The sequence below is a fragment of the Botrytis porri genome (genome assembly GCF_014898465.1).
Source record: "Botrytis porri strain MUCL 3234 chromosome Unknown BPOR_011, whole genome shotgun sequence".
NCBI classification, from domain to species: Eukaryota; Fungi; Ascomycota; class Leotiomycetes; order Helotiales; family Sclerotiniaceae; genus Botrytis; species Botrytis porri.
The window spans coordinates 99,512-114,002 of NW_024066085.1; the positions used below are offsets into that span (position 1 = coordinate 99,512).

A 14,491-nucleotide genomic window follows, 5' to 3' on the forward strand; every position below is an offset into this window, starting at 1 on the left:
TTGTTGGTATAGATGGATGGCATTGAATAAAAGGAGAAACGCCTTTTCAGGCCATTCGCATACTCGAGTACATATAAACGAATCTGGATTCCAGGATGCAATGTACTGTTCCAGACTAATAGTGTCCGGGGAAGATAGAAAGATAGTCAGATAGCTTATCAGTGACCTAGCTCCTAGCCGGCTAAATCATTTCCCCCCCTTCCCCCACCTTTGTACAAATAAACAAACTTCGTCTTTTCTCTTTTTGGGCGGTAACCCCGAAAGTGCAGTGGCTCGAACGATGAAAGTTCCAAATTACTTGGATTTTGAGTTTGAACTTTACTGTCTATATTCCGCTCCGCAATCTCCCATCGCTTCGAAAATATCTTTCGCTCTTGATCTATTTAATACACTTTCTATCGCCTCTTTATCTTCCACGTCAAGAATAAATGACAAAGCTTTGAGGTTTTCATCGATGTGCTCGCTGATCCCCATTCTTGCGCCTATTATCACAGCCCCTACATAATCGTGATCCAACACCCATCTGATCGCCGCACTGGAAACAGAAACTTTATGCTTGGATCCAATTTTTGCCAGAACGTTTAGTAATTCTTGAAAAAGTATCCATCCTCCCCATATGTTGATCATTTCGAAATACTTCCGATGACTTGGTGTCATGTTCTCATCGAAAAGGTTGGGAGCAGGTTTTCCAACCCATTTCTCAGCTAAAAACCCGCCACATAACGAGCCATAAGTGAGTAGTTTAACGTTGTGTTTCCTACAACTTTCAGCCATCTTGAAAGTGGGTCTCAGATCTATCAGAGAGAACTGAACTTGGTTTGATACTGCCTTGACACCGCTTTCCAGAATTTCACACATGTGATCTGAGTCAAAATTGCAGAGACCTAAGCTCTGCACATTGGGATGCATCTCTATCAATCGCGCCGCTTCTACATACTGGTGATCGTTGTACTAAATGATTTGTCAGTGTATGCACTGTCAACCCTTGCCATGGTGTACATACATCTTGCCAATGAAACTGGAGCAATTCTACGCTTGTAGAGTTTGTCGCAGTGAGACGCTCTGAGATATTTGCATCTACAACCTCTTTTGTTACTTGGATAGGTTCGAAGACCGCCCATTTTGTCGCACAGTATATTTTCTCGGAGTCTTCTTGTCCGGATCGAAATTGTCCCTAACATATTTGAGTAGGCTAGCTTGCATTAACGGCACCTAACTTACGAATGTCACTTCGGCATCACCATAATGATCAGCCATATCATATGCAATAAGTCCAGAATCGACGTGCTTTCTAAAATGACGATCAATCTTCGTTCTAGAAGCGGTCCCCCAAGCAGGACTAGAGAATTGCCAGAGTCCCATAAACATTCTGGGTACTTCAGCCGGCCCCAATTGAAATGACTCCAGTGCACTTTTAGATGATTGAAAACCTTTCGTCCGACGGATCTCATTTCTTTGCGAAGGTTGAATTTCGCTGCCAGTTCCTTCAATCAGTTTTTCGAGACAGCAAAGCCCACGCTCAAAAGGGAGTTCTTGTCCACGAGCAATAGCGATATTTTTGCAGGCATATAGTACTTCTCGTAATGTAGCAATTGTTCTGGAATCTTCAGCATCCATGGGACGCATTCCTGAACTGGTGAGGAGAAGTTTATGCACAGCTGTTGTTGACTGTACAATATCTCCGTCGATAGTTGCTAGAATATCCAAGAACTTTTCTCCTTCTGCAGTTCCATCATCCCACTCCAACTTTTGTATTTGTTGTATGACGGTAGTGAGAAGTTCCACACTTTCGAATCCACATCCACAGCCCATCAGACACCTATATCGACTCTGAACTCGCTGAAGATCTGGAGTTGGTTGTGGTGATCCGCTAGACGTGCTGAAGAGCTCCGGTATGGATGATGGCTTCGTGTTTGCAAGATACTGTGATGCAAGTCTGGTGAGACCGGCTGTATTCGAAGTGTTTTCTCCTAAAAGACCTCGAAGTATTGATCGTAAACCATCCGCTGGCATATTTGCAATGATACAGTCTGTCATCATATTAACATGAGCAGCTTTCGCTGGAGACTTCACAGCATCATGATCAGTATTCATATCGCCCAAATGTGGTGCAATGAGGGGAATTTCGATTAATTGATCGTTGAGAGTCTTCATCTGAATTGTAATTGAAAAGTCTTATTGTGCTCGAACTGGACTATCTGCTTCACAGTATGTAGGCCCCTCAACTATTTGCCCACTCTCCATATTTCGCCCCCAATATTTACATAATTCATCGCGAAGACGTGTATATTTGAAAGTTATCGACAGATCTTGGTGGGGAAATGCCTCATCGTCTTGAACGCCGAACACGCTAAATACCCCTGAAAGAATTAGTGCTGTGTTGCACGGGGTCTCAATAATCCCCGACAATTTGCCTATCATGTTTGAACACCGATCTTCGCGTCCTGCTTATCTTGTCAAAGACATGGATTTCAAGATACTGCAGATTCCTAATGTAATTCGTCCATACCTGTTTCAAAATGCGGTATCTGGCGTCGTAGGGGTTCTTGGACCCTAGAATTATATATTATGTCGATCGAGACCCCCTTGACATCAGTGTAGTTGCCTGTACTATCCTTCTAATTGAGGAAAACTCATTGTTCAATTTTTACTCATGACTTCAAACTCGACTGGATCAGTGGATCCAAAATCATACATGATGAAGTCTGAAGTATTCACTCATCCAGAGATTGATGTCGACACCGAGATGGGCTCCACGGAAGATGTTCCTGCTGGGGAGGAATTGAAAAGGAACATGAAGGGGCGCCATATTAATATGATAGCTATTGCTGGTATGATCGTAGGTCATTCTCAGTAGGACTAAAGAACTGCGTACTAATGACATCAATCAGGGAACGGGCCTGTTCTTGAGTTCCGGGACTACAATCGCTCGAGCTGGTCCCGCTGGGGCATGGCTTGCATACATTTTCATGGGATTTGTGACCGCAGGGGTCAGCGTAAGAGTTCCAAACTCTGTTATACCAATGAGAATTCGGTGATTAACCAAACAATAGTATACGACTGGAGAGATCACTGCGTTTATGCCAGTGACTGGTGGATTCGTGCGTCATGCTACAGCATTCGTGGAGCCTGCTCTAGGAGCCGCGACTGGATGGAACTTTTGTAAGCTCTGATATCTTAATTCTCAGGTGACTTCGGCTCATTGAATTTAGGGTACACAATGGCTATCTCAGTACCGGCAGAACTAAGTGCAGCTGCGACACTCATCCAATTCTGGGATTCGACCACGAGTCCAGCTGTTTGGATTACGGTGTTCTTGGTCGTGATAGTATGCCTCAATTTTTGTGGTGTGCGAATGTATGGTGAAGTAGGACCTTTGAATTGCTCGCTTATTGTGTTGGAACTAATGGTGAATTCTTAGTCCGAAGTCATTTTCGCTTCCATGAAGATTGCTCTCATAATTGGTTTGATTATTGCAGGACTAGTCGTTGATCTTGGCGGTGGACCGAAGGGAGAGCGACTAGGATTCACTTATTGGAAATCTCCAGGGGCATTCAATGAATATCTAGTCAGTGGTAACACTGGGCGATTTTTGGCGTTCTGGTCCTCTCTCATTAGCGCTGCGTTTAGTTACGGCAATGTTCAAGTAGTGGCACTTTCAGGTACAGAAACAGGGAATCCCCGAAAGATAATCCCAGAAGCTACGAAGAAGACGTTTTTCCGTGTCTTTTTCTTTTATGTTTTGAGCATCTTGATAGTGGGAATGATTGTGTGAGTCATTGTTCTACCCCGTTATATCCCTAACTGGACTAACAATTCTTAGTCCATATGATAGCCAAGCTCTATCTGTTTCTACCGGAACAGCTGCCTCATCTCCATTTGTTATTGCTTTCAAAGCCGCTGGAATCAAGGTTCTGCCTTCTATCATTAATGCTGTTGTCTGTACATCTGCTATCAGCAGTGGATCAGCTTGTATCTTCCTGGCGTCTCGTACACTTTATGGTTTAAGTGCAGATGGACATGCTCCAAAGATTTTCATGAGATGCAATCGATTTGGCACCCCGTGGTGTGCTGTTGGCCTCAGCGTGCTCCCATCACCTCTTGTGTACATGGTCGTTAGTAATCAGGCATCTGTTGTGTTTGGGTGGTTTGTAAACATTACTACAGTGGCCGGACTGATTGGATGGGTGGTCATTGAAGCTACATATCTTAGATTCTTCTATGCTCTGAAGAAGCAGGGTATTTCTCGAGATGGTAGGAGATTATTCCCTCCAGTCTACATCTCATTTACTAATGCTGTCGTAGCTCTACCTTACAAGGGCCCCTTTCAGCCTTACGTAGCATGGATCACAGGATTTATGGTCTTTTTGATTGTGCTTTTCTCCGGTAAGGTAATGATCTCAATCAAGATTGTTTGTTTTTGCTAACAGACTGCCTAGGATATGCTGTGTTTTTCCCGGGAAATTTCACTGCTTCTGGGTTCTTGACATATTATATCAATATTGGAATCTTCATCGGTATGCTTCTTACCAATCTCCCATTAACTCATATGCTGACCAAGTAAATTATGTGTAGTTCTTTATGTGTTCTTCAAGATTTTCCTTAAATCAAAAGTCATTCCACTAGAGAGCATAAACTTTGAGCCCGAGCTAGAATCAATACGCAGATGGAAGTATACATCCGAGCTCACGAAAGAGGACCAAAGCCTGGCAAAAAGACTTTGGAATAAAGTTTTCTAACCTTGTCGCGGAAACTTCTTTTGCGTACTACCCATAATATATCCTCTATTTCCTGTATGTGTAATTTTAGTTGATAATGAAAGACATTCGTTGGCCATTGTTTCTCGCCTTCACTCCTTCACAACAAATTGATTGATTTCGGGTTTGATCATGGTTTTTGCCATTTCGGTACGCTTTAAGCAATTGAAAGTCTTCAATCGTATAAATGCCAACGGACTTAATTTTCGTCTATCCAAAGACCGAAGCTTATGTCTCAAAGTTGAGATGATTTGGCGGGTCCATGCGCGTTCATACATGCTCTCTGGACAGAATTTCAAGAATGCATTCTCAACTATCATTTACCCGTACGATATCCGTTTACAATTACCTGGCGGCCGCCGGTAAAATTGCTCCCCGCTGATACTAGACAGCTCAGTCATGGGCTATAGATGCAAATCCGACCTCTACTCAAGTTGAACTGCAGAATTGATCGTCATGATGCAGATTCCCCCGCACTCCCCCACCCACACTTCCTGTGCTAAACGTTCGTCGTGAATTTGATCGCGCAATTGGTAATCGGGAATTATTTCGGTATACTATCCAGTGTTACTTGCATTACCGGTCGTATTTAGGCTAAATACTACGTTCTCCTCAATATCTCCACTGTCGATGAAAATAGTCTTCGATTCGACAGCACCAAATCAGGTGATCTGAGAGCATATATACTTTCTAATGTCTCATTTAGAACTGAAATATTCATACTCCAAGTATTCATTCAGTTTCTTCCTTTGATCAATATTGTTGTGTTCATCATGAAGACCTTCAAACTACTGGGGGCCATTGGAATCACTGGCGTTGTCGCAGATAACTTTCCAGACTGTGTAAACGGTCCTGTTAGTACCAAATTCCAGCAGACTTCATCCTTTGATGTGCTTTTACTCACAGATAACAAACTAGTTAGCCAATAACACAGTATGTGATACGACTTCAGATCCATACACAAGAGCTGCAGCGGTGAGTAGAGGTCATGAATGTGTTACAAGTCTCGTTATTGACATTCCCTAGCTGATATCATTATTTACCTTCGCCGAGAAAGTCAACAATACGGCGAATACGAGCCCCGGAGTTCCAAGGATAGGGCTTCCGTCATACGAATGGTAAGTCTTGTTAAGACGTCTTCTATTATCCTGCTAAAAGACATTGTAATAGGTGGAACGAAGCACTCCATGGCGTCGCTCGTAGTCCCGGGGCCACTTTTGCCGCTGCTGGTTCCAACTACTCTTACTCGACGTCGTTTCCCCAACCAATTTTGATGGGAGCTACATTCGACGATGAACTAATCCACAAAGTAGCCACTCAGGTCTCTACAGAAGCAAGAGCTTTCAACAATGTTAATAGATTTGGCCTTAATTTTTGGACTCCCAACATCAACCCTTACAAAGATCCTCGATGGGGTCGTGGCCAAGAAACTCCTGGCGAAGATCCGTTTCATACTTCTAGCTATGTCAATGCTCTCATAACTGGACTTCAAGGTGGACTCGATGATCTACCTTACAAGAAAGGAGTAGCAACTTGCAAACATTTTGCAGGTTATGATCTTGAGCAAAGTGATGGAGTTATCAGATATGGATTTGATGCTATCATCAAATCTCAGGATCTTAGAGATTACTATCTGCCCCCCTTTCAGCAGTGCGCCAGAGATTCAGATGTTCAGAGCGTTATGTGTAGCTATAACGCAGTGAATGGGGTTCCAACATGTGCGGATGATTGGTTGTTGCAAACACTTTTGAGGGAACACTGGGGATGGACGGAAGAAGACCAGTGGGTAACTGGTATACCAAACTCTCCCTACTCATGAAGATTTGAAAATGCTAATTAGATTAGGGGACTGTGGTGCCCTCCAAAATATCTGGGAATTTCATAATTACACATTAACTCCCGAGCAATCAGCTGCAGATGCACTCAATGCAGGGACCGATCTTGATTGTGGTAATTTCTGGCCAACCTACCTAGGATCAGCATATAATCAAGGTCTCTACGATATTTCCACGCTTGACAGATCTCTCACTCGTCGCTATGCTTCGCTAGTTCGGCTCGGATACTTTGATCCACCATTTATCCAGCCATATCGCCAAATTAACTGGGACAACGTTTCCACACCTGCCGCTCAACAACTGGCACTGCAGGCAGCGGAGGATGGAATTGTTCTACTCAAGAATGACGGACTGCTTCCACTCTCATCGAATATCACGAATGTGGCATTGATTGGGCCTTTGGCTAATGCCACGAGACAAATGCAGGGGAATTACTATGGTACTGCTCCATACTTACGTTCTCCATTGATTGCAGCACAGCATGCAGGATTCAAGGTTACGTATGTACAGGGTGCAGATATCGATTCTCAAAATACGACAGAGTTCGCAGCAGCTATATCTGCCGCGCAAAGTGCTGATCTCGTCATATATGTTGGTGGAATAGATAATTCCATCGAGGCAGAATCGATGGTATGTGCCCCAGAAACTGCAGACCGCTTTATTGAACTAACATTATTGGTTATAGGACCGAACATCCATCTCCTGGCCTTCAACCCAACTATCTCTAATCAATCAGCTCGCCAACCTTTCTACCCCCCTCATCATCTCCCAACTGGGCTGCATGGTAGACTCTTCCTCCCTCCTCTCAAACACTGGGGTCAATGCACTACTTTGGGCCGGCTATCCAGGTCAAGATGGCGGAACCGCTATCTTCAACATCCTCACTGGAAGAACCGCGCCAGCAGGTCGTCTACCCATTACCCAATATCCCAGCAACTACGTGGACCAAATCAAGATGACCGATATGAATCTACAACCTAGCCGATTCAACCCCGGAAGAACTTACAAATGGTACGACGGAACGCCTGTTTTCGAATACGGATATGGCTTGCAATACACAACATTTGACATTAATATTACTCCCCCCTCATCTACCAATACGTTTGATATTTCCGAATTACTCGCAAACGCATCGAATTATAAAGATCTGACACCCTTTCTCACAATTCCCATCACCGTCTCTAATACCGGTACCACAACATCAGATTACGTGGCTCTTTTCTTCTTGAACGGGACTTTTGGACCAGCACCACTTCCCAAGAAATCATTGGTTGCATATACAAGAATCCATGATATTACTGGAGGTGCGGAAGCAAGTGCGGAAGTGAGTTTGAATCTTGCGAGCTTGGCAAGGGGAAATTGGAATGGTGATTTGATTTTGTATCCGGGTGAGTATAAAGTTGTGGTTGATATTGATGGCAAGGATGAGTGGAGTTTCACCTTGACAGGGGAGGAGGCACTTTTGGATAGTTGGCCTGAGAAGAGAGGGAGTAGTCAGACGCAGGGGATGGGTGCCAAGGTAGATTTATGATAACCTACGATTAGGGTGCGGTAAGGCAGGAAGACGCCGGCTACATAGGATTGGGAGAGTAAGGCATCTACATGACTACGCTAGGAATTTCTGTCAGAAAGGTAAAGACCTTTGGGCTTTTGGGGAGGACAACATTATTATTGTTATGGTTTGAACAATTCACTTATTCGAACGAATTTACAGTTCTCACGATAGCATAATATAAATTTTGATGCCCGCAAAGTTTATCTTTGCTCAAAAAACAATATTCCTATATATCTATAATTATCGCGGATGAACACTTCATGGAAGTATATGAATCTTTTGCGTAGTATTGGTTGATTGAATCGAATGAATTGAATTGAAAGCGTCAAGAATATCTAGATTGTCCGTCCTCACACATCTTTCAAAAAAAGTCAATAATGTCAAGAACTTATTTGAAATGTAAATATTCGGGTCATTGACATAAATCTTATTTCTGTATACCCGAGACTATCGCGAATAAATACCTCACAGAAGTATACAAGATTACAACCACTAGTTCCTGTGTTCATACTATGTATATGTAAAATCCTCCGTGTCCTTCCGCGTGTATACAGGCACTACGGAACCCTCCCTCCCATGGATTTACAATTCCCTGAAAACCGTAAACAACCTCTAAGGCCCCATTCATAATCGTATATCATAAGAATCATAATCGTAAAAAACCAATTGCTCCTCGCGAACTCTACCAGAGAGCCCCCACCCTCAACCACTCAGACCGCTCTTGCTTAACCAGAAGCACAAGCAGTAGGAGGGCAATACCCATGATTACAAGAGAAACTGCAAAGACCCAAATAGCTATCATCCTCACCAGTTAAAGGTCTTCCCGGTGGACTATTGGCTGGAGGTGCTTGAATTGGTGTATCCGCATACTTTGTACATGTGCATGGACCTGGAGGACAATAGGAAAACATGCAACTGAATTCACATAGACCAAGATAATTCCCGGGGCCAGTTCCTTCGACACAGTATTTGGTTCCGGTTGGGGCTGATGGTGGTGCGCTCGTCTTCGTTGTGGTGGTGGAGGTAACAATTGTCGTGGGGGCTGGTACAGGAGCAATGGATGAGATAGGAGAGCCGTCCTTGTTATAAGTACAAGCTGTAGGAGGGCAATAGCCGTGGTTGCAAGTGAAATCGCAAAGACCCGCGTAGGCTGAAGGATCTTCGCCTGCGAGAGGATAACCAGGTGTGTTTGTTACTGGAGGAGCGGCAATACCAGTTGCAGCGTAAGTGGTGCATTTGCATGGAGAAGGGCAGTAACCAAAATTGCATGAGAATTGACATAGACCAATGAAATTTTCAGCTCCGATTCCCGCGACGCATATCCCAGATGGTACAGATGATGTCGTGGAGCTTGTGCTGTTGTTTACATATTAGACATCGAGGATCAACAAAAGGAACCGTAAGGAAAAACACTTACGTAGTTGTGGAAGGCTTAGTAGTGGTAGGTGGAGTCGTGACTGGTGGAGTTGTAGTCGGTGGAGTGGCAGTTGGTGGAGTAGTAGTTGAAGGCTTGGTTGTAGTAGGTGGAACAACAGTCCCTCCTCCGGGCGGTGTCGTTGTTGGCCTGATAAAACCAGTAGGCAATGATGGAACTGCGCTACATGTACTAACATGAAGACCAGCTGTCAAAGACGCCAAGCCATCGTGAAGAAGTGGACCAGCTACACTGTCTGGTACAGTTCCGACATATGCGTTGAAGTTATAGATACCACAAATGCAAACATCTGTGACGTCGTGACGACTAACAGATTCCAATACAATCTCAGTACCACGTTGAAGGAAGAATTGTTGCTTGCCAACTTGCATGTCTACTTGGTACGCCGAAGCTCCAGCTGGTGCATTGAACTGTTGAACATTGTTTCCGGACATTACCGTAATGATTCCTGGCTCTGTAAGCATCGCAACGACAAATACCGAGTCTTGCATGTCTTCCCAGCCATTGGGTCGACCCTGAAAGTAGTTTCCACTAGCATTATTAGCAGGTACCATCGTGGTATCTGTAGCATCGCAATCAAGAGTTCGTAGATTGGGTCGATACCAATAAATAAGTTGATCGGAGGTGATATACTTGTTTGGCGAAGAATCACCTGCGTGGTATGCAGCGATATATGGCTTAGCCATATCTAACCAACCATCATGAGGCCTTCAATTGTCAGAAATTATCTGTATCGAAACAGGAAATCGAACTTACATATCATTGACCCATTTTGAGTTTCCATCATCAAAATGTAATGAATCCAAGGGACCAATATAGTGGGACTCGCCATAGTCATTCCATGTTACAATCTCAATGAATTGGGGTCCAAGAGTCAAAATTTCGTTCCAACGATTAAACCATAAGAGGTCGGATGGAAAAATCCAGTTCTTGCTGTAAGGTACTTCCTTCAGAGCTGTTAGTATTATGTTTGATTTTCTCAATAGGAGAAAACTTACTGGTCCAAAATGAGTGCTGAACCAAGGTGAAACCGCTAGCAATAATGTCAACTTCTATCTCTCGAATTTTACTGTCTATACATACGTGCAATGTAGGGCTTTCCAGCTAGTGCTTTGATATAGGCCGCGTCACCGGCTTCAACGGTGATGTTATGACCAGGAGTAGGTGCTTTATTATTTCCATCATTGGGCCATCCCTAAAGAAGATTAGATTTGTTTCGAACGAGGAAGGATGAGTACTCACCAGCCAATTCAAAGCGCCGTCGATGGTCCCAAAGTTCGTTCCCATCTCTGGGTGAAAGTTGGGAGCGAAGAAAATTGGAATTCCCGCTCCAGCTCGTAGTGCAGCGATATCGAGCTGATCACCAGCAAATGAGGAAGCAAACGCCTTGCCCTCAACAAAGAGTTGCGCTGGTAGAGCTGCATATTTTGCAATCATTTGTCCAATCTGTGTTGCCTGACTTGATGGATTCCACCAGTTAAAGTCAAAGGAAATAAAAACTTTCATCCCATTATTGGCGGCAGATTGATATGCAAAGGCAAGTTGAGTGTCCGTATAAGGGTCGACTCCAATATTGAGAGCAAAGGCATCGATACCGAGGGACTTGGCACGCTGCATATCCGAGTCGTAATCTTGAGGACCTACACGTTCACCTACAATACCAATCTGAATCATATGTCAGTAAACCAACGAGACAAGGGATACTGCTTTACGAAGAAGAAGCCTTGAAGAGACCTTCAGTGTCTACGTACCATGAAGTGACAGAAGACAAGTCTGCCATTAGACGGCTCCTTTTGCTCAAGAGAACATGCATGGGGGGATGTTGGAGCTGCAATAGCAAGAGTTGCAGCGAACATCAGCAGAACCGCCTTCCAGAAAGGATTGGCCGAAACCATCGTGTTTCTCAGTACCGCTAATAATATTATGAGTAAAGTTATAAAAAGTCGTGATTTGGTGATTGACTTTGCTTTTTGGGAGGGTATTTTGCGGTTGTAATGTATAATTTAATGGTGGAAAGGACAGAAGCAGCTCCTTTTGTAATCCAAATGTCTTCTCGCATAGTGACGGCAATCTACATGAACCGACATTGTAACTCCTCGGTGATTGTAGAGGTGGCCACGAGAGCAGAAAGTTATTCACCATCACATTGAATCGACACACTAAAGGTAGACACATCAGACGCTTCATCACCATTAGGTGAACTAATACAGTCATGAATTCTGTTTAGCACCGTGAATAATCTAACGAATAACCGATAGCACGCGACTTCCTTTCTTGCGCCATATAATAAGGTATCAAACAGCGAAAATGAAAGACTACATCGTAATCTTGGCATTTTAGTCGATGTTAACCTTTGATACATTCAAACGCGCGTTTCCAGCACGAAGTTCTAGAATGCCACGGACTTCCAAAAAGAGCAGATGTTCTATGAAATCATAAAAAGTGGCAAGTTATGGACTAGAAGACAGAAGACTCATCATGTGTACCAACCGCGAGCACTCAACGAGACGGCTAGAGCAGAATTTGGGGTGGCTTTAAGCTTTTTCTATTAGCCTAGCGATCGGAGAATTTTGTACATGAGGCCTCAGTCTCTCGGGAATACAACCTCCAAATAGCCACATCGTCAGCTTGTCGATATCAACATTAACTTTTGCACCTAGATGATTAAGGGTACACCTGCATAAAACATGGTACACCGAACACGTTCACTACGCATTCGGATCTCAAACAATGTGGCTTTTCTGTATGGTCATACATCACCCCTGGCGAGATTCCCGCTGGGGAACCCGCTTCCAAGATTGTGGGGTATGAAACACAGTGTTGATACGGGGAAATCATCCACAACATAATGTGATAGCTTTTCGAGTTGTATTCCTCGAGAGATATCACCAGCAAGGTCATCGGGCTCAAGCAAGTCATCGAGGTGATGTTTTGACAAGAGAATAATGTCTCGGATGATCACAAGCTCAATTTTGACGGGCCGATTTAAAGTTTGAATTAGACTTCCGCAATACTTCAAACTGAGAGTATCGGAGACGTCACAGAATCTCGGAATTGTATTTAGATCACGGTAGTTGCATCGAGTGTCCTACAGTTCGACGACAAGCACACAAAATACCGTTGTTGAAGCTTGGTTCGACGCATTTGTCGGGAGGCAGTGAAAAGCATAAGATCGGGACCGGCGAATCAGAAGTTCCGAGAAGACGCATAGACCGTCGACCATCGAGCTATTCTCGCACCTGATCACGTGCAGATACGATACCTCGTGATCGATGAGCGTTTATCTTCTCCAAGTGTGGCCTTCCTTTGCTAATAAGTATCTACATTTACACAAACTTGAATATCGGCAGCCTTGCCCATTTTTTCCCCTTCAAATACTGGAATACACACAGATACCCGAGGTACCTCAGGTTGTTGTATTTATTCTGGGTGCACCAGTTTCAGTCACGTGTAGAAGCGTGATGACCATTGTCATGAACGTGTGCGGTAAAAGGATCCTTTGTTTTTTGGTACCAGCGAGCCGAGCGAGCCACTCCGCATGATATATTTTCACGTCAAAATAAGCTCGGCGAATCCCGATGTCGTAGGATCTCGGGCTGAATCCAACAATACGAGTGCCGATCATTGTGTGAGCATGAGGATAAGCCACGTACTTCGCAGGGTTGTATATTTCAGGCATATGAGGACGTTAATCCAAGCAACCTCTACATCAAGTACTGTGGTAATTGGTTCATAGGATAATATCTTTCAGTGAAAACATCTGACTTTTATTAAAATAGAATATGTTCTTATAAACCAAATAATATCTTATATTAATTTATTTATTTAGACTTTATAACCTATTAATTAAGATTTATAATGTATCTAATTAGTCTTTATATGAGTACTAATCATCAGGATCTAGTAAATAGCTTTAATTCATTAGCTACTGTATTACAAGTCCTAAGCGAATGCGAAAGAGACTAGCTCTTTCTGTAGCGTCTGTATAAGGCCTATAACTTTCTATACTATAATAAAGACATTTAGGACCTACAAATATATAGGTGCTACGTCTTTCGTATCCTTCTCAAACTAATAGTCTTTATAGCCTGTTCTCTTGTATATGAAAAGAAAATCCTTTTATAGTTTAGAACATAATCTCATTAATAAGTATAACGTAGTTTAACACCGAATGGGCCATATTACTAAATAGGCCATTTTCACCTCAATTTACACCTTCAAATACAAATTAATCAATAATCATTGAATCAATTGATTTAAACTATTAAGAATTTAATAATTTAGGATTTATTATATTGTTTTAACAGATTTTTATATTATAATCTATTTTTTCATATTTACTACAATATCAATTAGAAAATACTTTCTTATTAGAATTTCCCCCTTTTTGATGCTTATTACATTGAATCTGAATATCAACCTTTTATTAAGATAATATATTAAGAGCCTTTTGAATTACTAAAACAGTCAACATCAAATAATTGAGTTAAATAACTTAAATGTAATAATAAATATAAATATATAATATCATTCTCTTTATAGTATATTTAAAAAGCTATTAATTTGTAACTTTCATACTTATTCAATATTAATATTCGATATTTGCTCTTTCTTCAATTCTTAATATACTTATCAAAGTGTTTCAATCATTTTAAATCTATCTTATTGTTTATCCACTTATTAAATATAGGTTTAATAGCCTAGTTCATAGAAAGATCAATTTCGATATATCAATTAAAAAGATGAACCTATTCTTGAACTATTAGAAATAGAGGAATAATTTTATTCTCTTCATTTCCATATATTATTACTATAGTCCATTCTCAATTACCTAATTGTACTACCTTACTTTTATTATTTTGTTCAATATTAATTACTATTATTGCTGCATATATAATCCCCATTATAA

At 42.3% G+C, this 14,491-nt stretch overlaps 4 protein-coding genes across 4 annotated transcripts; 2 read left to right on the top strand and 2 right to left on the bottom strand.

The window, feature by feature from the left end:
• Nucleotides 1-318: 318 nt before the first annotated feature.
• EAF01_008063 (uncharacterized protein) lies at nucleotides 319-2,154 on the bottom strand (the record flags this gene model as incomplete). The annotated part of the gene is made up of 3 exons (XM_038916319.1): nucleotides 319-951; nucleotides 1,004-1,174; nucleotides 1,222-2,154. 3 exons carry the CDS (start codon nucleotides 2,152-2,154, stop codon nucleotides 319-321), a joined length of 1,737 nt encoding a protein of 578 aa, XP_038767681.1.
• A 499-nt stretch (nucleotides 2,155-2,653) lies between these two features.
• On the top strand, nucleotides 2,654-4,739 carry EAF01_008064 (uncharacterized protein; the record flags this gene model as incomplete). Its single annotated transcript, XM_038916320.1, has 9 exons — nucleotides 2,654-2,839; nucleotides 2,892-2,996; nucleotides 3,054-3,162; nucleotides 3,213-3,367; nucleotides 3,422-3,771; nucleotides 3,824-4,254; nucleotides 4,306-4,386; nucleotides 4,440-4,517; nucleotides 4,576-4,739. The coding sequence occupies 9 exons, from the start codon at nucleotides 2,654-2,656 to the stop codon at nucleotides 4,737-4,739; spliced, it is 1,659 nt and encodes a 552-aa protein (XP_038767682.1).
• Nucleotides 4,740-5,530: 791 nt separating this feature from the next.
• Nucleotides 5,531-8,123, top strand: EAF01_008065 (uncharacterized protein; the record flags this gene model as incomplete). The annotated part of the gene is made up of 6 exons (XM_038916321.1): nucleotides 5,531-5,611; nucleotides 5,676-5,732; nucleotides 5,784-5,875; nucleotides 5,928-6,550; nucleotides 6,603-7,222; nucleotides 7,278-8,123. 6 exons carry the CDS (start codon nucleotides 5,531-5,533, stop codon nucleotides 8,121-8,123), a joined length of 2,319 nt encoding a protein of 772 aa, XP_038767683.1.
• A 749-nt stretch (nucleotides 8,124-8,872) lies between these two features.
• EAF01_008066 (uncharacterized protein) lies at nucleotides 8,873-11,477 on the bottom strand (the record flags this gene model as incomplete). Its single annotated transcript, XM_038916322.1, has 7 exons — nucleotides 8,873-9,503; nucleotides 9,565-10,290; nucleotides 10,339-10,529; nucleotides 10,581-10,615; nucleotides 10,666-10,777; nucleotides 10,825-11,247; nucleotides 11,334-11,477. 7 exons carry the CDS (start codon nucleotides 11,475-11,477, stop codon nucleotides 8,873-8,875), a joined length of 2,262 nt encoding a protein of 753 aa, XP_038767684.1.
• Between the last annotated feature and the right edge of the window lie 3,014 nt (nucleotides 11,478-14,491).